Here is a 26,463-nt window from a genome sequence, read left to right as displayed (position 1 = left end):
CACTCACACCGCCTTCTCCTAAGTGCCAAGCTCCAAAGAAGCCCCTGAATTTAATGGATTTTGGGGAATATTAGCCTCTGGTACCATGGAGAAAAAGCAAAGAAAAGCAAATGCTGTGATAGACGATGGTTACACAAGCACTAACACACGTATTATTTTTAAATGTGGAATTTATAGTGATGTATAAAGTTTATAAATTAGCAAATTAGCTGAGCATGTGACATATGTTGCCACATCGCTATACTGATTGTAACATGACAAAGACTCCCAAAGGGGATATCTACACCTGTGCATAAGATTTTGACAACACATTAAATGTTTAAATACCTCTGAGATTCACTTTTGTCAGAAAAAAAATAGGATCAGAACAGATATTTGGTATCTGGATAGTAACTGCAGCTGAAATTATGCTGAAAACAATTATTACCTAGTGTGCCTCCATTACTTCACAGCAGTCAAATGCTTCTATATTTTTCTTACAGATATTCAACTTAATATTAAGAACCATACTAATAACTTTCCCAGGATCCTGTAGTGAATATATGCCAGTTTTATTTAACTGTATCATAACAGAACTGTTCCTAATGTCTAACTGAAATTTCTCAGTAGAGTTTAAAGCTGTTATCTTTAGCCTTTTCTGCAGTGGACTCGGTGAATGGATTTTTCTGCCCATGGTCTTTCATCCTCTAGACTAAAAAAATCTCACACATTCCTATTTTCAATTAGGGTCACATCTTTTAAAATCATGATTTTTTTCCCCCTGTTCCCTGTACTATCTTCTACTGGAAGTTTTTAAAAGATTTTTTTTCTTGAAATGCAGAGGCCAAATCTGAACATACAGATGAGGCTTCACCAGTGTTAAAGATGAGGAATTCTTCCTATGTCCTAGATATGACAGTTCTGTTTATGCATCTCTCTGTACTGCAGCTTTTTTCACAATGGTGTGACACTGTTGATGCATGTTCAGTTTGTGATTTACTCTGATCTCCAGCCCCTTTTCTGTAAACCTGGTGTTTGTTCATCTGTTCCTAGTCTTGAAATTGTGCAATTGTTATTTTCCTGCTTAAATGTTGAAGTTGGCACTTGTATTTATTCAATTGCATCATATTTCTGCAACTATTTTTTCAGGATGGCTTTAAATTCTTTTCTTGTGCTGTAACATGCTTCCAGCTCTGCCAGTTTGACATTGTTGGCAAATCCAATCCATGTAAACTGTATTCTGTCACTCATATAATTAGACCTGGTAGTGCACTCAGGACATACCCACCTCCAGGGAACCGTATTTGCTGTCCTGCTGTTTGTCACAATGAAACATTGCTCAGGTAGTTTTGCACCACTGGAGTAATTTCGTTATGTGATGTCTTTTGCTTGCTCAATTAAGACTTCTCTGAGATGGTGTCAAAAACTTCAGTCAAGCCATAACCGACTGGGCCCTACTCACATCCAAGGCCCATTATCCTGTCACAGCTAGCTATGAGTTTGGCTTGATGTGATTTTTTTGACAAATCTATGTTGGCTGTAACTTATCACTTCACTTGTTGTCACGTACTTAAAGATGTGTGATTATTTGCTTCAGTATTTTCTGGGAATAGAGGCTGGAATGATTGACAGTACTTGGCCCTACCTCTTCCTCCCTTTTGAATTGTATGGGCTATGTTTTACCTCTTCCTCTGTCCTGACATCTGTTCTCCCTGAGCACTCTGACCACCGCTCACACCTCTAACATTGCCTTTATCAGCTTCTCACTCTAGTGTGAAATCCCCCGGGCCCAGGAAGGGAAAAAATTAACCCATCTAAGCAGTCTCTATGCCCTTAACATTCTCCCCTGACTCCGGGAGAATTCATTTTGTGAGCCGGGGTTTGCTTCAGCAGCATTAATCTGAGGAGAGGATGGCACCGAACGTGTCTTCTCGTCACCTCGTGCCTTCCCGCCCCCGGGCCGTGCCGGCTGCGCTCAGGCTCCCCGCACGCCCTGGCACCGTCCGCAGGAGCCTGAGCCCGAGCCTGAGCCTGCCTCTGCCTCTCCGCTGGCTCGGGAGCGCCCCGGCGCACATCCTGTCGCACCTGACCTGGTTTCCCAGGCCTGTGGGAAGCGCCGCCCGCGCGCGGCGCGGCGGGGGTGAGGGGAGCCCGGGGGGCGGGCGGCGGCCGCGCTGGCAGCCGGCGTTCTGTGCCCGACGTTTGGGGAACCGCCCGCGGGGGGCAGTGCCTCCGAGCCCGCGGGGGGCATTGACTCCGAGCCCGCGGGGGGCAGTGCCTCCGAGCCCGCGGGGGGACAGTGCCTCCGAGCCCGCGGGGGGACAGTGCCTCCGAGCCCGCGGGGGGGGGGGGGCAGTGCCTCCGAGGCCCGCGGGGGAGGGGGGGGGCAGTGCCGTCCGAGCCCGCGGGGGGGGGGGGGGCAGTGCCTCCGAGCCCGCGGGGGGGGGGGGGCAGTGCCTCCGAGCCCGCGGGGGGGGGGGGGCCATGTGCCTCCGAGCCCGCGGGGGGGGCATTGCCGCCGAGCCCGCGGGGGGGGCAGTGCCGCCGAGCCCGCGGGGGGCGGTCCCTCCGAGCCCGCGGGGGGGGGGCAGTGCCTCCGAGCCCGCGGGGCCGCGCCCGGGACCGGGAAAGGCGCGTGCCTGCCGCGGCGGAGAGGGGGGCGCGCGCTACCTGCGGGGGAAGGGAAGGGACGCTGTGCGCGTGCGCCATTCGCCCCCTGCGGGGCGCGTGCGTGCGTGCGCGCGGAGCGGCGGGGCGGTCGGAAGGCTTGCGCGATCGGAAGGCTTGCGCGATGACGTCACGACGGCGCGTGCAGGACGTAACCCCGGCGTGACGCACAGCCCGGCGAGCCCGTGAGTTTCCCGTTACGATTTATTTTTTCGTATCGCGCCCCCGCCGCCCCCGCCCGGCCGCGGAGTGAGCGGGGAGAGCGGGAGGCGCAGAACCCCGCGGGCCGGGGCGCGGGCCGGGGCCGAGCGGAGCCCACCCAATCCGGGCCGGGCCGGGCCGGCCGCCCTAGCGGCGGGCGGTGGAGCGGGCGGCTCTGCCCCATCCTGCCGCATCAGGAACATGGCGGCCGCCTTCGACCTGGTGCGGCACCGCGGCTCGGCCGCAGCCGCCCGCGCCGCGGTAAGTGGCCGGGCCGGGGCGGCGGCGGCGTGGCGGAGGTGGAGCGGCCGCGGCAGGCACTGCCCTTCCCGGCCCTTCCTTCTCCAGCCCGCCTCGTCGCTTCTCTCCGTCCCCTCAAGCGCCCCTCGCCGCCTCCCCGAGTCGGCGAGCCGCGTTCCCGGTGCCCCGGCCGGGTGGGACACAAAGGGCTGTGTCGAGGAGGGTTTTGTTCGGTCACATGAAGCGGCGCAGCCAGTGAGCGCGGAGCGGGGAGGGGGAGCGGGGCCGCCGCCATTGCCAGGCGCGGAGGAGCCGGGCAACCCGGGGCCGCCGCTCGGGGCCTGAGGCCGGGCCGGCGGCAGCGCGGCCGCGGGAGCCAGGTAATGCCCCGCGGGCGGGGGCGGCCGGGAGGGACAATGCCGTCGCTCGAGGGTGGCCGCGGTCACCCTGGGAGGCCCGCGGGAGTCCGTGCCCTGCCGCCGCCCGCCCCGGCGGGTCCCGCGGGGCCGCCTGCTCCGCAGCGCGTCTCCCTGGTGCGGGTCCCGCCCGCGCTGCCCCCCTCTGCTGGCAGCCGGCCCGCGAAAGGTCGTGCTGCCGTCCTGGGACGGGGGAGCGTACGCTCCTCACCCTCTCCTTCGTTGCCTTGCTGCTTGGCGTGAAGCGGAGAGGCTCTGAAACGCCTGGTGTCGTTACAAATGGCTGGCGAGTCCCCGGCCCGCCGCCGCGCTGGCCGGTGTGCCCTCCGGGAGCGGTGGTAGAGCTCCCGGTGCAAAGAGGTGGTTTACAACAGCGAGGGAAAAGTTACCAGTTCTGGTGTTAAAGTAGTGTCTTCCGCCTCCCAGCAGCTTCAGGATCTGGCGGTTTCTCGGACAAAGTTTGTGTTACCGGTTCGCAGAGATAAGCATCATCTTGACAAATGGAACTTGTGTGAAATGTAGAAAGTTCTTCTTCTTACGGCGTATGTGTAACCTTCAGCGTATTTGCAATACCTCTGTCTTGGTAGTGTGGTCAGTAAACTGACAGATCAAGTGGTAATGGAAAACAAGTATGATATATCAAAATAGGTTTCTGTCAGTGCTGTACAGCTCTAGCCCTTAAAGCGAAACCTCATTTGCGGTGATATTCTGATTCCTGCCCCCCTTTCCAGGGCATAATTTAATTATGAAGATTGTGTCATGGAAGTTTGCTTTCAAATGCATATGGGGAGTGAATGTGCCTCAGATTTTAGAGTGAGAAGTCATTTCATGTTGTATAGAATAACGAGGTAACGTATTATTTAATTGACAGGGTTTTTTAATACAAATTGCAACAGAATTTTTGGTTCAAGTTATAAAACAAATTTTAAAGAGAAGATTTTTCACAGTGAAGAGTGATGTGCTTCAGCGTTTTGGTAACTTAATGTGATTCTTCTGTGTAGAATTCTTTACTGCCTGACTTGTGTAAAGGTTGGTGATTTGAGGACAGAATAAATGGACTGATTAGACAACGCACAATAAATCTGGGGACGCTTTTGATGGCTCACTTAGGTGCAGAGAAAATGCAGCAATTTTCTTTCTGCAGAAGAGTTTAAGCAGAGTGCATCAAAGAGCAGTGCAGTGTGACAATCCTGTTACACTGACTAAGAGTCAGAGCTGATGTTGCAAACCTGTATAATGTAACTGCAGAGGGATATAGTGCAGAGTTAAATGAGAGCTACAGTGAGAGTTGAAATTAATAATCTTCAGAATATCTTCTTAGAATAGTTTCTTTTGATGTCTTGTATTCATTCCAACAGATGTAATTTTTACTAAAGGACCTACCCAATGAACAGGAATTTTATAGCGAAAAAAGCCCATAATGTCACCAAAGAGACTTGACTTGTCTTTTTATAATTTTTTTTCTTTTGTTCAGTCTGCGTGATTTTTTTTAAAAATTAAAAAAAGTCCTGGATAAATATTACTGTAAAAAACAATAAAAAAAAAACCCAACCAAGAGTGTACTGCTCTGACATTTTCTTTTAAAGTTTCATGAAGTCCAGTGTCTGATTAATGCTTAGTAGCACTAGGAAGTATGAAAGTCCTTAATGCAGAAAGGGAGTTGAACTCTCAACAGGTGACCTGGCTAGTAGGAGAAAAAGGCCCTGCCCACTTGGAGCATCTTTGTGAGGTTATTTAATACACAAAAGAGTGATTGAAATAGGAGCATCAGCAGCTGAATAAGCAGGATATTAAAACAAGAATGGCAGTGCCTTAGAGTTTAACTGAATTTTGTGTGGACACTGAAGTCAAGTGGAATTCCTTGAGCAATAGTTTGTGCTTATGCTTGCAAGTATTGGCACAGTCTGCTAGTGCATACTTTCTTAATTCAAGCCTTTTCAAGTCACTTAGGAGAAAATGGAACTGAAAAAGGAATAAAATTCTTGATAGTAATAAAGCACACGCATACACAGTTACTAGTTTCAAACACTTTCAGGCATTTAAAAGTTCTGAGAACTTAGAACTGGAGAAAATACAGAATAGTTATGTCACTTGCTCTGCGGTTTCACCTGAAGTTGGTTTGAATTAAAGGTTTGGACAGCTGCTGATCGCTGTGTCAGTAACACCATCCTCATATTTTTACATTTTCAAGCAACTTTTTAAATTTAGCAACGTTCAAGTGATGTGGCTATCAGAGGGCTGCCTGCTTGTTTTGTTTCCTTTATTCTTTTAGTACTAAATGCTCCAGTGTTAGTTACTATAAGCCACATTCATTTGGTTTCCTTTGTGCTTTGGATTGCAGAGCATTTTGTGTTATGTATCCAGAGATTGAGAAAATGACAGTAAAATTAAACAATGTTGCAGTCACTTAAATTGATTTTTAGACTGGGTAAACTTGGCATAACCTCTGAAACCGGATTTGTTCAGATGAAAATAATGTCCACCCTACTTCAGAGTGTAAAGGAATCCCTGGTGAAATAGACCAAAACCAGTTTGTCTTCTCTGAAAATATATTCATTGGTCTTCTTGAGCATTCTGCCTATAAGCCAAACCTATAAGGTGATTTTTGTTAATTAACACTTTTCCTTGCTGCATTTTTTTTTACCAATGTAGATATAAACTTCATATTGGTGCTGCATAAAGAACTGAAGTTACCTGTTGAAATTGGGATTGTTGGTCATTATGGCTGATATACTTAGAGACTGTCAGAATTAGGTGAAGGATTTCGTAAGTTTGTAGTATCATGAAAAATATACTTTTTGTGCCTAATTAACAAAACAGTCCAGACAGAAAACTCACATAAATGTTAATGCCTGTATGCATTGTGTCCTTTAGATCAGTTAATAGGAACCTTTCATGCAAGCAGTGATAGGAGAAGGCATTCCCACATTGTTCACAGAATTGTGGGAAAGCTGTTCGATGACAAGGATGTGAAATGGGCACGTAAAAACAGATTCAAATGCTGTGCACCTCTACAGTGCAGTAATTCTGTGGGATATAATTTGATGCTCAAATCACAGTTCTCCATCAAGAAAGACCATGTAGTGAGTTTGCATAAACTTATGTGTTGTTTACAAAATTTGTAAAAGCGTGATAGGCTCTGTTACTTATCTAGTCTGCAGTTCAGTGTCATGTAATGAATACATCATCTTGGTACCAAGTCTACCCCAAATCTACAGAATTTACCTGTAGTGGTAGAGGAGAAAGAAAGCTCTTTTAAAATTTCATAATGAAATATATTATAAAATAATGTCATATAAAATAAGTTCTTTTAAACTTGTGCTGCCTTTCTGTCACTATTCAACTGTACACAGCCTCTGTTAGGTTGCCAAAATGTTGCAGCCGTGTCCTTTCACTGCCAGTGAGGTTAAATGGGGGAAGACAGTGGCTTAACAGCGTGTATGTGTGTTTTGGTTACACTAAATGTTAACTGATGTAATACTTTTGAGCAATTTGGGATTGCACAGAACTCTCTCTCCAGCAGAAGTAATTGTAAAGCTCTTGGTATGGGAACTAATGATTCATATTAAATCCAGATACTGGAAATGGAATTTTCTAGCTGATGTTTATTGATTGATATTGAGTGCTTTGTCTTACAAATAATTAACTAGTTTAAGGATGGTGGGCTATTTAGTAATTCAGTATTTCTTGAAACTTAATCCAGTTTATGCGAAGCTCATGCTCAAATCAGAATAAAGGTTAGATGACTTGGTTTCAGAATATTTCAGGCCAGTTGTTAGTGTGTTGTAACTTTTCAGTATGCTGTACAAGTTAGATACTTATCATACTTATTGGATTTTTTTTCTTCATAAAGGGACACTATTTTATGAGTATATGAATGATTGTATTTTTTGCTTGCCTTAAATGGCTACTTGATAATGTTCATTTTTATGAAACAGTGTAGAACAGGAGAGAGGATGCATTTTGGGAAACAGGATGGGAGGAATTACAGCGTCTTATTGATTGGTCCAATTGTAGCTGAAGTCATGAATTGAGCTCGTTGTACCCTCCCTGTTTTCACTCTACCTTCCCTGTTTCCTGGATCAACTGTTAGCACCCATTTGTAAAAATACTTTCCACAGCAAAGTATCTCTTGTGTAATTTACCTTTATTTACAGGCTTTTACCTCATGCATACATTTTTAGTTTGAGTGAAAGACAAGGAATTCCTTAGCAAACGTAATCATTGACATGTAGTAGTGAGTGCCTGCCTTTTCACAGAATATTTTGGTACATAGATGGCATTGAGTTGTGCTTTATCCCATCTACTTTCCCAGCGTGGCTCTTTGGGTAGGGACAGGGGTGAGTTTTCCAGAAAAGGCATCCAGCAGGAGGTCAGGTGACTGCTTTTGGAAAGCTGATCCTTATGTCCACTTGTAAAGTGTAGCAGCTCTGGGCTGCTTCTTGCTGCTGCTGGTAGGACGTGGTTGGTGTCTGTTACTTGCCTGGCTGCAGTCAGTGGGGAGATGGGTGGTGGTTATGGTTTAGGGTTTTCATTGGTTTGGTTGGTTTTTTGGTGTTTTTTGGGTTTTTTGGGGGTTTTTTTGAGTGTTCTGGTTGATAGGGTTTTTTTCTATTTTAGCTTGTTTTTATTTTCTGGAGTGGTTGTCTTTTGTATATTTCTGCTGTTTGCTTCTGCTTCTACTCACCTCTTCTAGGAACACTATGTGATATAATTTTTGATGCTTACTTTTGGAAAGCCTTTAATATTTATAATGCTTGTTGCTGATACCTTTCTTGATCTTCAAATGTGGGCATATACAGCAGTTCTGTGACTGCAGAATTTCAGGAACTGTCTCTGATACTAACTTAGTTTTCTGATTTATCTTCCTCAGTTAGAAGAGTTTGGAAATTTATAGAATTTCTATCCTAAAATTAGGCTCCCAGCAACCAGAACAGTGGTTCTAGGTTATTGTGTTTATTATTGTGTTTATACTTATGTAGGTTATTGTATTTATGCATATACGAATATTGTGTATTCTTATAAATGTTCTTAGGAGCCTTCGCCAAAGACACTAGATTCTGTGTTCTCCCCTGTGATAATTGGTAGGGAAGGGAGAGAAGGGGAGTATTTTTTTCCAACAGCTGTATTTTTGTTGTTGCTACTAAGTCGGCTTGGTATTAGAAACAATATTTTCAACAGAGGACAGGCTCTGCCTGCAAAGTTCCAATATAAATAACTTCTTTTCTTCACACAGAAGTGCTGGGATTTTTGTTTTAATAGCATAGCTGTGAGTGTATCTTCTGTGAGAAAGTCTTGATTGTGTGTGCTATCACAGGGAGTGGGAAGTGGCAGTTCTGCAGATGGCTTCTCTCAGTTCTCTCCCACACTGAAGTGAGTACTCTGCCCTCTTTTGCTTCCTTCTTCTTAACATACTTACTGACATATTGAAATCACCTGATCTTTTGTGTTCCTGGGCAAAACTTTGAAACTGAGAATCTGTGCCGTGTAATGAAAATAACCGCACTGTTGTATGAATTGTAATGAATATTAGCACTCTGAAATAGCTTTTAAAACAGTTTCTCATCTTGGAGAAAGATGAGAACAAAATGGCAGTTAGAACTCCCTAATCAGGTAGTTATTAACAAAAAAATAATTGTGACAATTTTTTTGCTGGGGTAAAAGGGGCAAGATGAGTTGGGGAGACATGTGATGGTGACTTAACCTAGATAAGCCGCAGTGAAAAAATTTGGTTTGGAGTAATTACAGAGTGGGAGGGAGTAGAACTTGCATGTCTGGAATGCTGAAATGCTGCAGAAACTGAGGTGGAAAGGTTGCTTGTGTTGTCACATAAACCAGAGATAGTTGGTCCATATCCAAAGATGTACTGTCCATGGTCTTTCTAGATCTTTGCTTTGGGGAAGCTATTGAGGATTTGTTTTATTTGTTTTCTTACAGAAGTGGTTTAGGGTAGTGATTGTCTTTTTCTGTGTCCTTGTAAAGCCTTGACTGTGTTGGACAGTGGTCAGTGATGAAAAGTAGTAGACTTGCTGGTGAGTTGCTTTAGCGTGGATTCTTGGGGACCTTTCCTCCTGTTAGTGTTTTAGAGTAAGGTAGATACATCACTAGTGTTCTGTGCCATATCCCCCTAAATGCCAAGCCCTTGTTCCCAAACTTTGGAGGTGGTGAGACTTGCTGAGGAAGTTCAGTGTGATTCTCACTGCTGTGCATGCGGCTGAAAGAGCTGGTGGATGAGAGTTCCTTTCCTGGTATGTGTGAGATTTGGAGAAGAAGAGGAACAGCTTGTCCAGAAAAAAAATGTTCTCCAGGTATCTCTCTCTATCAGTGGTGAGACTGCTATTGCTTTTCAATGTTTTACCAGCAGTAACGAGCACTAGAAGCCATAACGTATTTTTGCGCAAAGGAGAGTGCAAAAAATAGAAATTATGTTTAGGAGAAGCCATCCACGTTCCTGTATAACTAAAACTTTGCAGTATTTCTCAAAATACCGTACAGGTACTGTGATAATTCATTTTTAGAAATGTCTTTTAGACACTAAAAACAACTTTGGAATTTGCCTTATATTTTTGAGTCCAGTGAAGTGTTTCCAGAGGAGGACAGAGAGGATGACTTTGTCTAGTAAGGAGTTACGTCAAGAACAAATAAGCAGTTGTGTTTCTTTGTCTGTATGTCTTTACAGGTATTTATAAACATTTGTATATAGACAAACAGTTAAAAGTTGGAATATTGTGTTTTGGAACATCATACAAAGTTCTAAATGAAGGCAATATCTAGGATAATGTACTGGCATTCAGTAAAACTGAAGGCATCCAGGTTCTCTGGTGTCTTCAGAAGTTCAGCTGTGTCGATTAGGAAATTAGAGAGATGAGTTGACAGTTTTGCATAAGAAGTACTGCAGTATTGCAACAGGACCTTCCTTCCTGTCATTTGGAGCATTAATGATGAGTTTGGTTTTGGGTTTGGGTTTTTTTTTCTTGTGGAGCCATTTAGAGAAAAGTAGGTTTGTTTGATTTCTGCAAGGTGATCACTTTGATCTTTAGGATACTGGCTACTGTTTTAAATAAAGTTCAGTTTAATATATTTCTAGTAACTTGGCTTTAGGTCCATCTAAACTGCAGTAAATTGCTCCTGAAGCCTGCTGATGCATACTATTTTTGAAGGATGTAAAACTAAAGGAGGGAGGATTAATTAGTGATTAATGTGTTGTGGTTTCCATCATCTTCTTTAATCAAAGTTTTCTTCCAGCTTAGTGGTACTAATACTAGGAGCTAGGATGCTTTTGTCCAAAGTAATATCTCTGATTTCACTTTTGTTCTGACAGACAGTTTTACCTTAACTTTTCTTCCGCTTTTTAAAGTAATTTTCCAGAATGCTGTTTTCAACCATGAAGGAGTGCTCTGGTTTTTACATGCTTGAGGCTGTTCTGTTTTCTGTCACTGTAGATTCATTAGCATTTCTTCCTGTCCTTAAAGGAGATTTTAGCATTCAGAAAAAAACCCGAAACCTGTATGATGTTAGATCGGCAGCTATTTGAAAGAAGGCAAAACTGTTAAAGTTACCAATACTTTTCCACAGGACAATCCTATTAGTGTAAAAAACCAACCTCAATTCCCACCCCCTCACCCCCTCCCCGCTCCCCAAAACAACAAAAAAACCTCCACCCCAAAACCCTCTTGGCTTTTCAAGACTAAAGTACAAATTTGAGTGGTTTGTGGCTGCCTATACCTCATGTAAAAAAGCAAAGATAAAAATATTTTCCTCTAAATATAGTAAATTCCAGAGTTTTCTGGTTCAAGGAAGAACTTTGGTTAGGCTGTTTGAAGGCTTAAAGTTTAAGTTGACCTGTTCTGTGTTGCGACTTCCTTTGTTTTCTGTTTTATTTGTTCTTGGAATTCCTTTTGTTTTCTGAATCTGAGGATAAAGACAGGTTATTTCTTAAATTTGTATCAATACCTTATGTATTTCTGTACTTTTATCAGAGTTCTGCGGAGTCATTGATGGCTCTTTTGTTCTTTGAAGCTGTTTAAAGTTGATTGAGTATGTATTGAGTAAGTTTGGAACCTTTTAATCAGAATTGCTTTAATTTAGTGTGCTTCTATATGTTGTCTTTAAACTTTAGGAAAAGTTACTCTTGCTCCTTTTTTCCATTTAAACCGGATTTCATATTCATACATATTCTCTCAACATTTAAGTGTTGGTTATATTTTCTTCAGTGTTTCGGTGGAAAACAAACATGAGATCTTGAAGACCTAACTTGTGTGCTTACAGAATTCCCTATAATGAGGAAACATAGTAGCTCTGAGTCCAATCAGTAGGCAAATAGTTGTATTTATGAGCCCAAAAGAAGGCACAGAAGCTCTATTGATGCAGAACACCAAGCTTTTAGGGCATGTTAGTCATTGTGAATTTATGAAGCCTTTGAACAAGGTATTCAGGGGGGTTTTATTTCAACTGTGAATGTCCAAGACAATGGCAAAGTTTCCTTTATCTTTGGTGCTGACTTTGGTTTGTTTTAAGAAGCTTTGTTATTACTGCAAATAACGTAAGCTGTTTACTTGCTAGAAGAAAATCTTTTTGTCTTGGGGTTATGTCCTTTTTAGGGTGGGAAGCATACAGTTTTTTGGTTTTTTCTTCAATTAAAAAACTGTGTCTGCATTCTGAAACAGTAATGATGTGAAAGACTTGTTCCATTTATACTCTGATTTTATGCAATTCCAACCCATGCAGATCCAGTTCTTTTGTGCTACCCTGGTAATCCAGTGTAAGGCATATGAAAGAGTCTTAAGAGTATCTTGTCTTCTCTCTTCTGTTTCTTGAGCTACTTTTGAAAGTGTGGTTGGGAAACCTGCCCTTGTTAGCAAAACTGACAAATCAAGTGTTTGTGGATTCTTCAGCTCCAACCAAATGAGATGCCTAAGGACAGCCATTGGGCCGCATATGCACAGGTGAGAATAACTGGTGTGGCATGCTGGAAATACCAAGATTTTCCATTTGCCTTCATGTATTTGGAAGAACAAATAGCAAAAGAATAAAAGATTTTAACCTTTTGCCTGAAACAAAAGGAAGTGAACAAGTCCACAAGCATTTAAAGGGTTCAAGGCTGAAATGAGAAAGGTTAATGAGACCCTAATCTTGAAGTGAAGCCTGCATAGACTTGCTGCATCTTCTTGCAATCTTGCATGGAGACTCCATAGATGTTTTTTAAACAGTTTAGAAAGTAGACCTCAAGGTACTGCATAACTTGAGTAGAGTCCTGGGGGTGGATCTTGGAAACACCTGCTTCATAGCAAAATGTTTTTCATTGAATAATCTTGTGGCGAAGGCAGTAACTTTAATAAACTCTGTGAAATTTTACTGTAGGAAACACTCCTGTATGATGACTTTATTAGTAATAGAGCTTCTGGACCCTGTCCAATTGAACACAGGGACCATGAATAGGAGCTTACTAATGAGACATGGATGCTGTATCAGACCTGAGCTGTGGGTGTGACTGGCTCAATTGAGTGTTCATGACAGTAACTGATGGTCACAAATTACATTTCAAAGAGGGATGTGGAGGCATTTGCCCCAGTTTGCTTGCCAGGTCTGGTAGTGTAACTTCAGTTGTAAGATGTTTGCTGGTCCTATTCAGAAAACACTTGTGCAGCTTTCTGGCATGAAGGTATAAAATAAAACACAGCTGGCTTAATTATGTTGCATTGCAACAGCTTAGGTAAGGTAGGAAATAGTTCTTACCTATTTATGTAGGCCATGGGCGATGCTGGAAACTTACAGGGTCACCAAACCAAAAGTGAACACTGAGCAGCTCAGCGAGGAATGGATTTTTACATTTTCAGTGGCTATTAAGGTGATAGTCTTGACAGCATATTATAACTTTCCTTCTTCACCAGAACCATTCCTCTGTCACCAAAAAGCAGGCTCCTGCAAAATGAAAGGAAATCCTTGCATTACTGGTTTAGTACATGTGGCTCCCCAAAGTGTTCTTTTCATGGAGTGTAAAGATTATAGCTTGTGTATATATATTGATTGGGAAGCATTTTGTAGCTTCACTTCAAATCTGATAAGCAGTGTCTGAAAACTATGTATGAAATATATGTATCTTTTATTTGGAAAAAGCTTTTGCTGGAAGAATGGCAGTGCTGGAATTCATATTTTTAGGTGATTGGTTTGGAATCTGTATTTTTTCTGGATTGTTTTATATGGTTATTTTCTTCATCTTGGAACATTGATAGTAGTCACAGCTTAGGCCTCTGATAAGGAAGAAGGCTGTTTGAGAGTTAGCAGTGCTGTTCACAGGGAGTGATACTCCAGAACGTCTACTCTGTCCTCTTCTGGAAGGTACTGTCCTGGGGATACAGAATAAAATCTCTGCCACTCCAGTTCAGAGTTCACCATAAGCCTACCTTCATTTTAAGTGTAAGCCCTTATATATGAGATATTCCTTAGCACTTCATGAGCAAAGCTTTGCTAATACTGACAAAAAGTGTGCATGAAATCTCTAGGAATTTTTTGTTAGATTTTACATTTTCATGGCCACAGAGAATACAGTTCCTCTGAGGGTAGGAACAGGAGATTCCCTTTCCTGCTATGGTCAGGAAATGTCAGAAACGCTGTCTAGACAGACAACAACAGGCATTAGAGCTCGTGATCCCAGCATAGCTACCCTTTCAACTGGAACAAACTTGTGAGGAGCTGAATTTGGGCTTAGGATCCTGTTTTGTAGGAGGTACTTACATGCTAATAGCAGTTCACTGTTTCCTGCTATTGCTGTTAAAAATGTTAATGTAATTCACTTTCTGTTCGTTACTGCTTTCTTTCAAACTGTCATGATAGCAAGAAAGGGAGATTTTTTTTTAAAATTCTTTTTTCTTACAGAAGGAAGAAAATAATAATTTATCACTAATTTTGAGCTGTAGGATTTTAGACTCAACCTTTTTTAAAATTCTGCATTGCAGTCTTAATTCAAGAAAGTGTTTTAAGTTTAGTTATTTTGAAGACTTTAGAGAAACTGAGGAAGACTCGGAAATGAGTATGTACACTAATTTGCCTTGCAACGTAGGAAGTTCAGAGATATTCAGCATAAGTCTGTTAAGAAATTGGTTTTGGCTCCAGCCCTGGCTTTGATGCTGTAATCTGTGATCTGCGGAGGTTGGGTGGCTGTTTCGGTGCGGTGACCGAGGCGCTGCCCGCGGCTTGGTGATCCTGTCCTGGGCTGAGTTCTTAGCGCCTGCAGGCGAAAATAATGAACTGCGCCGCTGCTCTCCCCTTAACGTATCCTTTAGTAGCAAACTGTTCAGTCTCCTACATGTGGGGGTTGCTCGTTTGGGGTTTTTTAAAAAGGGAACTGCCATGCTGTTAGATTTCCATTAGTGTAAACTGAAATTGAGTCGAGTGCAGCGCTAGAGAATACTGATAGGTGAGTACACTGGGCTGCAGGTGGTCTGGAGGCAGGCATCTGAAGGGTGTAGCCAGAAAAAACTGCTGAGCAGTTTGCTGCCTTTGGGTTTATACAGAGGTTGCAGGAAGGACTGTTGGCTTTGAAACAGTGTTAAAGCTGGAAAGAAAATGGCTACCAGAAATTATTGTTGCTACAGTAAGAAGATGGCGTGATTATTAATGTGCTGCTTTAACTACTGTAAGAAATATTGTGTGAGATACTGCCTTGAAATGAAAGTGTCATTAAAGGGAACAGATATTTTAATCCATTTAGATGTAGTAGATATCATCAGGCATTTTAGAATGCCAGTCTGTTTAGTGGAGAAACTAATTTCTAGTAAATATCTTTTAAAACCTCATTACTGCCTTCACTACACTAAAAAAATTGCTTAATGGTTTTAAATTTTAACAATAAACGTAATGTCCTTACAAAATAACTTGCAGGGGAAAAAAAAAACAGAACAAAAAAACAGTACAGAGATACTATTTCAGAAAATATGTAGTATCTGGTAACATAATTCTGGCTTTTTGAAATTAAGCCCTGAGTGTTTTTTTTCTGCATGCAGCAAAGCTTTTTTTAAAAGATTTTTTATATTTTGAGTTTGAAATAAATATGCCAACCTAAATCTTGTTTGAATATTTATAAATAAGTATCAATATATATAAATGAGGGTCAGATAATAGAGTGGAATCTACTTGGGAAACTATTATATTTTATTTCATAAGGATGTAAGTGTATGCATTGTGTAGAAACTTCTTAGAGGTTTTTGATTAATAGGTTGCAGTTATACTGAGGAATTTCAGAGTTATTTTGTGCAGTACATCAGGAAAGGGATATGTTAAGTTCAGTGAATGTGTGAAGAATAATTGATGCATTTCTGTTTCTATCAGGATTCCACAGGTGGCAGATTGATGACAGGTATGGTCTGACAGTAAACTGTGTCTGCTCTTCATCAAAGTCCCATATGTGTAATGTGTGTTATACCTAGAGAAGATCCCATTTTTCTGTACTTTTTTCATCTTTTGGGGTTTTGGTTCTGTCGGACTTCCTTGATTGAAAAGGCACTGGATTCATTTGGTAGATGTGGGGTTGATAAACTATTTGCAGTAATGTGTGCCAAAGATACATAAGATAAAACTTCAAAGTTGTAGAAAAATGAGTAGTATGTGAAGACAAATGTTTGAACTGTAGAATGAGGTTGCTTAGTGGTACACTAAAGGGGATGCTCTAACTTGATGGACACAATCCTAGCTTAAACTTGTTTTGCTTTTATGCTTAACTTGGCCTGCTTCATGTTTTTATTAAAATTCTGTAGTTCTGGCAAAAGGAGAGGACAACGCTACGAATGTGTAACATCACTGTGCAGTTTAGTATTTTAAAAACAAACCTTCAAATATGAGGTTGCCTTGGACGTTTCTAAAAGCTTGCTTTTTTTTTTTTTTTTTTTTTTTTAAAAGACACAAAATGCATGTTTTTTACTCAAGGCTGTTGGTTCATTAGAAAGTGCTTCAGTGATCAAGCTTTCCTGGTTTGCATTTTCAGTTACTTTTCAGCTGAGAAATGGGAGGTGCAAACTTGGACTACAAATTTTTAAGGAACCATAATGAAATTTCTTATGAGGTAGGGAAGATTTTGTGTAAATATTCTCTGGAATACTTTTTTTGCAGTGCTTGTAGTCATAGGATATGTCACTCTATTTTGAGGTGCTCTGGGTTAAGCTTACATGATGATGTATGGTGAATGAATATATATATATATATGTACACACACACATATATAGATATATATGTACACACATATATATATAAAAATTCAGACTGGGCACAGAATGACTGTATAACTGGAAGGGTAGAGGCAGTTCCTGTGCAGATGAGATTTTGCTGACAGCATAATGAACGGAAATGTGTTCAGAGTCAAGGATGATGCCAAGGATGTGTACAATGCCATTAGCAGTTTGGAGAGGAATGGAGAGATGATGTCATTCTGTGCTTCAGCTTTCCCTAATTAAGAAAAGCTGTTATATTTAAGGTATTTGAGTGCAGCAATTGAAGAGCTAGTTCATGTGGTCAAAATGAATAGGTTGAAGGGTGACTGAAGATATGTGGATGTTTATTATGCAAGTGGTAGGTTGATCTGTAGCTTAAACAGGCAGAGAAATTATAGAAGTGGTGAATTATTTGTCTGTAACTTATTGCTTACGGTAAATCTCATTGTGAAGAATGCCATTCAATTTAATAGGGTATTGATGGACTGTAAACTTTTTAATGTCAGTGATACTTAAAATGTTGTGCCCATCTTAGCTGTGGGGAGAAACTGCATTGATAAGTAATCTTCAAAAACAATATGTTAATGTTTTCTCTTAAGGTCTTGAAAATCTAAAAGTTTTCAGGACTCCCATCTTCAAACTGATGCTTCAGTTTAGTGCTTTTATGATGCTTTCGTTTGTGTGTTCATTGTTACATATTTGCTTACTGGATAACATATGCTCAAAGTAAATAGCTCTCAAATTGTTTTTTTCCCTTGCTTCTCTGTAGACATCTTTGCATCTTTATTGTGTGCCTGTTGTGTACATCTTTGAATGTTTGCATCTGATCTGTTTAATTATAGAAAGGAAAAATAACTTTTTCAACCAATATGTTTTGTTAGTCCAAACTCCTGCCTACTTAGAATACTTTTCGCTGTGATGACTTTTCTTTTTTTTTTATTTATGGTATGCACATTTTTGAAATAATCATTAAATCTCTTGTTTGACCTAATTGATGCTATAAACAGAGGTTCTTTTGTTTCCATTCAAGCTACTCTCTCTGACTACTTTTTTCCCTACTGTGATGCTCCTATTAATGTTGTATTCAAGTACTTGTAATCTTGTTTGGACTGAAACAGCTTCCCAGTCTGAGGTATGATCAGTTGTGTTCATTTCCTATGCTGTCACACGTTTCCTTGAAGTGCTTCACCATCCCATATGGAGTGTTGTCAAAACGCAAAACTTTCTACGAGTAGAAAAATGAGGTTTCAACATATCCACGTGAAAGCCCTACCACAGCTTTGGGAACTGTGCGTGTGGCTTTTACTGTGATGAATAGACAGAGGAAGAATTGTAACTTCTTTGAACTATTTTTCAGATAACTCTCAAAATCTAGCAGGAGATTCAAAATGCAAGAGGCAGTCTTCTCTCTTGCAGTCCTTTGCGTGCTTTTGTTCGCTCAGTGCAGATTCTTTGAAGTTAGGAGCATCTCCAGTAAAAAGACTTAAATTTTGTCTCTTCATGTTACAAAGTGTTAAGCTTTTGCTTAATTTGACTTACGGGTATTTCAGGCTCCAGGATAGTACCTGGTCTTAAGTATTGCTCTTCATTACCTATTTTAAGAAGAGGGATTATGTTTTTTTCTTTACAAATTTAATTTTGGTGAATGGGATTGTGGCATATATAATTTAGTTGGTTAAACTACAGTTGGAATAGCATAGATTGAGGGATTCTACACATTCTTGAAAGGGATTAATTTTGTGGTTTTAGAAAACCTCATGTTTAAGTTCAAATGATTATTTAATCTACACTGAATGTTCTAGATATTTGTGGTTACTGAATGTAGATTAAATTGGTTTTATACTTTTTAAATAGAAATCAAAGACAATGAAAGCTCCTTCTGCTAACAGAAAGCAGGAAACTACATTTTGTACAGTCAAGGTCATTCCTGACTACTTATTTGGAAAATGGCAGTATAAGGCTTGTATTTAAAGAGCTTTTCATCTGTTTCAACTGATGTAGGACTCTCATCAGCTAAGTTTTTGGCCTTTTCAGTTGTCTTCTGAAATTACTTTATCCCTGATACTGCATGTACAATTTTGGCAGGAACTTCCTGGGTTTCTTGTAATAGCCTTCTTAGTAATCTCTGCTTTCTGCTGGCTGTTTTTTCCTGCACTGATATATAGGATTGTTAGATTTTTGTAAGATTATAGATTTTTTTACAGAGCTGCAACAGATATTGGAATGAAATTTATTCCACACCCTGTTTTAGAATTTAATGCTGGGATGTTCATATCCTAATAAATGCAGCTGCCATTCTCGACTAACTAATCAGATTTTCTAAGCTGTGAAGTCAAGACTACAGTTGCAAGGCTTTTTGCTATGTTATGTCAAGCTGGTGGAATTGACTGTTTAGCCACAGTTTATACCAACAAAAGTAGTTTGTATAGTATAGTTATTCTAGTCTTTATTTCTTCCTCTCTCTTTCTTCCCACACAGTTATAATCGGCTATAGGGGCAAAACGGGTTTTATGTTAAACAGCAACACACAGCAAAACAAAACCTGTTGAATAAACCACGTAAAAAGCTTCCATATCAATTACATTCCTAGCTGCAATCTTCCAGGAGAAGGTGGTAGTTAAAGGTGGTGGTGTCTTTTCCCAGACGGATGTAGAAATGTCAATTACAACACGGAACTGTTATGAAATAAGGGCTGCATAGTAAACAAATGGGTCAAAACTCTTCTTAGGATTACAACAAGCTTTACTTACTTATTGTTATTGTACACCTTTGCATTCTAGTGTTTCTAAAACTTTTTCCTCAGAGCGGGAGGGGATGTGCTGTTGGGAGATACTTGATTATAGCAAGAGTTTTCAGTCTATCTTCTTTCATTTATTACCACTGAGGGTGCATTTGTGATGTCTTCCCACCATTTCAGTTTTCTTCCACTTCCTGTTCGCTGCCCATATCAGAACAGGAAGCTGCTTATCACTAATCAGAAGCCTGACCATTTTACAGCAGTCCTTTTTTTTTCTCTGCTGTAGTCCCCCTTCTCTCTCTTTGAATAGCGAGGCCTCCAGGTGAATGCTCTGTAACTATATTTCTTACTCAATTCTGTGTCCCTTTTCATGCCCTCTTCTATTACCTGGTATGGGGGAGTAACTTTCATGCCCACTTCCTTTCCTGATAATGAGGCGGATTGAAGCAAAAGCATTTATGATGTTGAAATCTTTGCCTTTCTCTCAGGAATTTTTTGGAGAATTACCTTTCTTGAATCTGCTGGTGAAGAATGTCAGGCACTCAGTTATTTCAAATGTCATCACCCTTGAAATTAATTGTAGGTGTTAAGAGTTTATACTGGAGTGAGAGAAATCTTATTTGACAGCACAGAGACCTTTGAGAGGAGATGTAAGTGCTGGTTAAGCTCTACAGGTGGGTGGCTTTAAACAGTCTCAGTGCTATCAGTAGTTTGGGCTAAGGTCTGGTGTCCCTGTGGATTATGTTGCCTTCATGAAGATGTTTGCATGACACTGCAAGTACCAGCTCCCATTGGGTGGAGCTTTGTACACCAGAGGGTTTGAAATCCCAAAAAGGGGAGTTAGTTCTGTAGGGCCCTTGGAAGTTTTTGATGCTGTGCTACAGTGATCAGCTCTTTGGTCCTTCAGCAGTTTACATGCTGGTGGTCTCTTTGTGAAACTTGTCACCTCTCCTTCAGCTGGACAATATCCAGATTATGATGGCCCACCTTCTCTTTTTCCTTCTCTTTCTCTCTGTGCCAGATGTAGAATAACCCCAGATTTATCTGCAGCGTGGTTTATGAGCTCCCGGTGCTCCAAACTATATGGAAATGTAAGAGTACTTGCATTTAAGTTTTCTGCAAAGTGCACCTTCACTGAATATAGGACTACATGTCCCCTAGATAGATTGATCACATAAAATGGGAGGTCTTACCCTATACTAAGTCAATTGGTGGCTCCAAAGTGAAGTGTTCCTATGGAAAGGCTGTAGTGGGTGGTATGACACTGTACTGCTGTATCACCCCAGTGATCTGCAGTTGTCTGGGCTTAATCCTTTGATGGAGAGATTCTGTCTGCAGTTGAGTCACAAGCCATGAAACCTATGTTGAGAACAGTTATTGCTAATGCTTAGTTAATTGCATAGTTGAGAAGATGTGAGTGTTTGAGGCCATTTTGCACAGGAGCAGAGTCATAGTTCATAATGAGAGAAGTGTTAGAGTGGGGTTGTCACTCCCCAGCCGAAGTGCACAGCCTTACTGAGATGTCTGGTTTAGTGCTCATCATAATGTTCAGTCATGTAAAGCCATGACCACTGACTTCCTTTCTCATTTTTTGAAAGGTGTTTTTGCTCTTTGTATATGGAGGCTGTTATTTTTGTGGGCATAAAACTCTAGCTTTGCATTTACTTTTTGTAACATACAGTAGATCTGCACTGCTATTTGAAAGTAACACTTCTGCTTCTCTAGGTGAATTAATAATACTTTAAAATCTGACCAAATAATTCTATTTTTTTCTGTAATAAATCGTATTTGAGAAATGAGTATGTATATTGAATAGCTCAAATACTTATCTTCTGTTGCTTTATATTATCCAGTCAGACTTTTTTGAAAGGTCTGTCTTTGTAATTTAGGTAAGGGGCTTTGAGACAATTGCAGATTGATTGGGGAACTCTGAATCAAAAAGCTTTGTGTGAATAAAATGAGGTAAGGACAGTGTGTGACAGTAGTTACTTCATTCAGAGTCGATTTTGATGGTTTCTAAACATTTAATGTAGATAAGAACAACCTACCTTTTCTGTAAAGCCCTATGCTGGTAGTTGTGTCTTCACTAGTAGACCCAGTTCTTTAGAGATACCATACCCAAATACATTCTTCTTTTTGTGCAGCTTCAGTTGCTTTTGGAGTCTCTTCAAAATTTCCAAATAGGAAGTGAGAAATGACCTTGTATAGTTAGTTCTAAAGATACATCAGCAAGACAAGTTCATCTGACATTGATCAGCTTTCTTGCAGACAAAAAAATTATAAATTTTAAGTGGGCCAGCTAACCTTAGAATCATAAACGCAATTTTGCCTTAGAAAAGATGAGAAATTAGAAAGGTTCCAGCTTAAAGTCCTCCTTGTTATTTGGAAATTACATGTGTTTGAGAGAAGGCCACTGGAATGTTGATACTTTTACCCTGAGATCAAAAGGATAGAATACTTTTATGGCTGTGGATTTCCTACCTCTCTGTTTTGCCTGTCTTGTCTGATAGTCTAGGACACAAGCAGAAAAGAATGACAGCTGTACAGTAAGTTCTTGTTTTATTTTGCAGGTTTGTTTTAAGGTGGAAGTGGATCTTACAGCATAATGTAAATCCAACAAGCAAAGGTGAGTAGGAGTTTCCTGTTGGTGGGGCTTTTTCCCAAAAAATGTCATTTGCATATACTGCTAAACCTGCAGAAAAGTGATCAGTGAAAATTCTATTGAAATTTGTGTCTTGATTACTGTAATGTATGCAGTGTATGTGATGTCATGGTGCAGTGTTACTTCTACAAAACCAGAAGAGGAGCAAAATACATTCTCCCATTATTTAATATTTAATATTTAATATTTAATATTATTATGATAATTATGTGTTTCTTCCATAAATTATTATAGTCAAAAAGCTATCAGGGTTTTCTGCTAGGTGTTGAGAGCTAAAATTATGAAGACTTTAAATTAAAACTGTCCTCTACATATTATCCACCTGGTTTCAAAGTACTGAAGGTGTACCTTGCACTGTAAAAGCAGCATGTTAAACTTGCACTTACTGTATTAATAAATAACTGCGTGGGAAAATTTGACCAACTATCAGAATAGCATTTCAAGTTTTAAACAATGACATTCTGTTGGCGTTTTTGCCCACCCTTTCTGTCATTAGGAACCCACTTGCCAGCTATTTGGAAGACAGAGTTTATGGAGATTTACTGCTGGTAGAACTTAGGTGTCCATTTGCAATTGCAAAGTGTCCATCTAGGAAAAGTTTTCTGTAACTGGCGTTTTCCTCCTTCTCCCCACCCCCTTTCTCTGTTATTCTGAGAAAAATAATTAAGATGCTTATCTTTTTCTCTTCCATTTACTTGTTACTCCAGGAATAATTTGAACTATAAAATTAATCTTGTCTCCATATAATTATGTGAAACATGTAACGAAGAGCTTTAATCTGTTTTAACTTGAGTCTTTCGAGAGAATCTTCAGGTAAGGCCCCAGAGTTCAGTGAATTCTCTACTTTGGAGACATGGCATGATGGACTCTGCTATAGAGACCTCTGTAACAAACCAGAGCTGTCTTCTCAAGTTTCCTGCTTGCTCTTTGATTAATGTGCCATCTCAGAATGTAGCTGCTTGCAGCGACTTGATATTTTGAAGAGGTGAGAGGGAGATCCCATTTGCTTAAATGAGTTTGTTCCTCAATTCCAAGCTCCAGTTAATATGTGGACTTAATATTGCCTTGAAATTTTAGTATGTACATTTTAAAATAGATGTGAACTGCTTTGTTCATATCTTCTGTTCCACTAAGACTTCTTCAGAGCCGTTACTGTCAACTTTAAAATACTGATTATAGAAGAGTGCTTTGTGGGGAATTTAAAATAACTCTTCTGTTGAGTGTTGATCTTTTGTATCATGTATAACTGATTCAGGACTTTGATTATTAATTGTCTTCTGAACTATGAACAATTAAAAATAAGCTCTACTGCTGTGTTATGCATATACTTCTGTGTAGAAGATATTTAGTGCCTTAGCCTGACTTTGCTGGCTTCTGGAATGTGCTGCTTTGAGAAAACAAATTAATATAACTCTGCAAAAGGAAATACTTCATCTAAGGATGAGTGTAAAACAAGAATTATGGCTAGAAAAGGGACTTGAATTGACAGTAAAATTCAAACTGTTCCTTGTGCCTTCTAATGCTTTCAGTACTTAAAGCTTGGCATTTATGCGGTTTCTTTTTAATTTGTGTGTTATCTAATTATGCATTTAAATACAGAAAATTAGTTGAAAAGTCTAATATATAAATAACAGTGTGTATTTTAAGCCTGAAGTCTTTTGACTGAAACTCTGAAGACCTTTCATCATGATGGTGGTTATCTGTGTTTAGTAGGAAAAAGCCGGTCTCTGAGGAGAATGCCTGCAGTATTGCATTCACAGCAAGAGGACAGAAAAATGTATAAAAGAATAAATGGAAACAGTGTAATGACGTTTGATCAGTATTGCTATAGCTTGGAGGAGATTTTGAGGTTCCCAGGGTTCAGTAAAAATGACAACTGAATAGTCAGTAAATCAGTGGATTTATTGCGCTTTTTTGGTGAACAAAACAAAAACCAGATCCAGTTCTACAGATTTGTGGTGTACCATAGCTGCATTGCATTGCAGTGTGTATTGCTTCTTCCAGTTGGGTGACTGAAAAACAACATAGCAGAGCTGAAGAAGCTTCAGAGAGGGGCAGCAGGGATGACTGAAAGAGTTCATTTTCAACAACAACCTGCATTTCCCAACTGCCAGTGTCTTCAGTCTCCTCTCATTAATGTCGTGGCTGCAGCATCTCAGAGATTTCTAAACAATAATTTTCACTCCCACAACTCAGTGCAGACTTGCCTTTTTGTGTAAGCTTATGTCTTTTAAAGCAATACCTGAAAATGTGATTTAGTTACTTGCTGAAGCATTTTTCTTGTACACGTGACCATAATGTATTTCCTGTAGATTCTTCTAGTGTGCTTTCCATGTAGGGAGATAGATATATATATATATAGATATAGATTTTTCTTTTTTTTTTTGTAAAGGGTTTGGAGTTTTGTTTTTATGATTTTAAATCATTCACGTTCCTAATGCAAACACAAAAGATAACATATCCTGACTTTTGTAAATAAATAAAGAAATCTGTTACTAGTTGAAAATACACAGGTATAAGATACTGTTAACAAACAGTGATTGTACTTTATTGGGGTAACCACAGTATTCTTAAAATTTCTGATTTACAAGCTGCATGGCTGAACTCCACAGGAAAATCTGTCTTGTTTTAAATACAGGGGAAAGTTAAGAAGAAACAATCTAGGTCTCCATGTAGAAGTGCAGCGAGCCACACTTCTGTGTAGCAGGATAGGTTGAAGAAGTTACATGCTTGTGCTGAATTTCCCTGTAATTTGAGTGTGGACAGTGAAGTGAGGTCATATTTTAAGCATTTTAGATACCAGACAAGCCAAACTTGCTTCCAGAAACTGCCTTGAATGTGTTGAGTATTGCTTTACCTAAAAGTAGAAGGATGTAATTAGTGAATAATAATACCATGACTACTGAAGAAGGATAGGTTATATACAGAATTCTGCACAGGATCAATTTTAGTATGTGGGAATTTTGTTTCTTTGGCTCAGAGAGGATCTCATATAGTTTTTATCTCGTTCATATTATCCTGGTAGCATGAAGTGGAGTTTTCTGCCATTAATCATTTCTGGTGATGACTTCTTTGTTTTAAATTAAAAAAAATGAAGAAATAAACCCCAAGTGTTGGTGGACTGACCTGAGCTTTTCTTCTCACTTATGTTTTTCTGGTCATGTACGATGTTAGATAGGTTTGAGTCCTTTAAAAGCATTGATTTTGTCCTTTCATCAGCAAGCACAATAACCTTCTCCAAGTCAACAGAATTTTTTGTTCTTAATCTGAAAAGGAACAACATGGCTTTTTTGCCTTACCTGGTACTGCTACTTAGAATTTTACTAGCTTTTTAATCCTTGATAACTGAAAAAACATAGGATAAGAGCCAGTTCGCTCATAAGGGTGAGTGAATATCACTAATGTATTTCATTACTCTAAGGTTTTGAATTAAATTAGTAAAAGCAGAGTGTTTGTTTCAGCTAGTATTTTTATAATTGGGAAAGATACCATGCTTTAGAAATTAAAAAATCTGTTTCCATTAGCAGGAGATACAGTCTTAAAATTTATGATTACATTAACATTTGTACAGCAAGTGGTTATCAGCCAAAAAAGCAAAAAATCATGAGAAACTGCTAGATGTGTTTCAGGTCATGCTGGATAAAAAGAATGACAACTTCTGTTCAATATAACAGTAAATAAGGTCAGAATCGTTCTGAAGTTAAAGATGTGTTGCATTAATTGGGTCCAAGTGTTCTTAGTATCATCTTTGAGAAAGTCACTTTGTAATCCATTATGCAGCAGCAACATGTTGCCATTCAAGTTTTCACCTGTGATCTGTTGGATTGACACTTCACAACTAGTTCATGCAGGTAACTAGCAATATTGTTTAATTAACTTGTGAAATATTCCTGTAAAAATAGTCAAATATATTTGATTTTTAAAAAAATCTTTCAGTCTGATTGTGATCTTTATGTACTAATGAATGTAGATTGAGTGGGTAGTTTATCCAGATAACAAGCTGGATATTTATACCTTAAGAGGTCTTTTATGTCAGTTACAGAATTCACTTTTTCCTGAAATTGTGCAAATAAGACCTCTCTTGTGATATAGCTGTAATCATTGGGGATTTGCATAAAGTTACTTAAAACACCTAACTATTAATTGTTTTATTGATATGTATTTGATTTATATTGGAAAAAAGGTTTCTTTACCCAAGTGTTTACAAGCGGTGTCTGAATAAAAGGAACGAATTGTTGGAACCCCCTTTGTTTTACATTGAAGATCAGTTTTAGATTTGGATAGCTGCCTTCTGCATTGATTAATTTTTAAATGTCTTGTGTTAGCAGAGCATTGTTCATATTTGGCAGCTGCTTGAAC

General features: G+C 40.0%; 2 protein-coding genes across 10 annotated transcripts in view; one reads left to right on the top strand and one right to left on the bottom strand.

The window, feature by feature from the left end:
• Positions 1 to 1,812: 1,812 nt before the first annotated feature.
• On the bottom strand, positions 1,813 to 2,688 carry LOC120756564 (proline-rich proteoglycan 2-like). The gene has a single exon (XM_040073081.1). The coding sequence runs from the start codon at positions 2,686 to 2,688 to the stop codon at positions 1,813 to 1,815; it is 876 nt and encodes a 291-aa protein (XP_039929015.1).
• Positions 2,689 to 2,750: 62 nt separating this feature from the next.
• Positions 2,751 to 26,463, top strand: part of ZNF644 (zinc finger protein 644) — a 51,409-nt gene continuing 27,696 nt past the window's right edge. For 4 of the 9 annotated variants that reach the window (XM_040073650.2, XM_040073647.2, XM_040073648.2 and 1 more), the window contains exons 1-2: positions 2,757 to 2,831; positions 22,013 to 22,068. The gene's annotated coding sequence lies outside the window, so the exon portion shown is untranslated. Of the gene's footprint in view, positions 2,832 to 3,007; positions 3,109 to 22,012; positions 22,069 to 26,463 lie in introns of those variants that run through there. The other 5 variants (XM_040073643.2, XM_058421681.1, XM_058421679.1 and 2 more) reach the window with 2 other exon arrangements.

The sequence above is a fragment of the Hirundo rustica genome, chromosome 9, assembly GCF_015227805.2.
Source record: "Hirundo rustica isolate bHirRus1 chromosome 9, bHirRus1.pri.v3, whole genome shotgun sequence".
Taxonomy (NCBI): domain Eukaryota; kingdom Metazoa; phylum Chordata; class Aves; order Passeriformes; family Hirundinidae; genus Hirundo; species Hirundo rustica.
The sequence above is the reverse complement of the archived record's forward strand: the minus strand, read 5'-3'. Positions and strand labels throughout refer to the sequence as shown.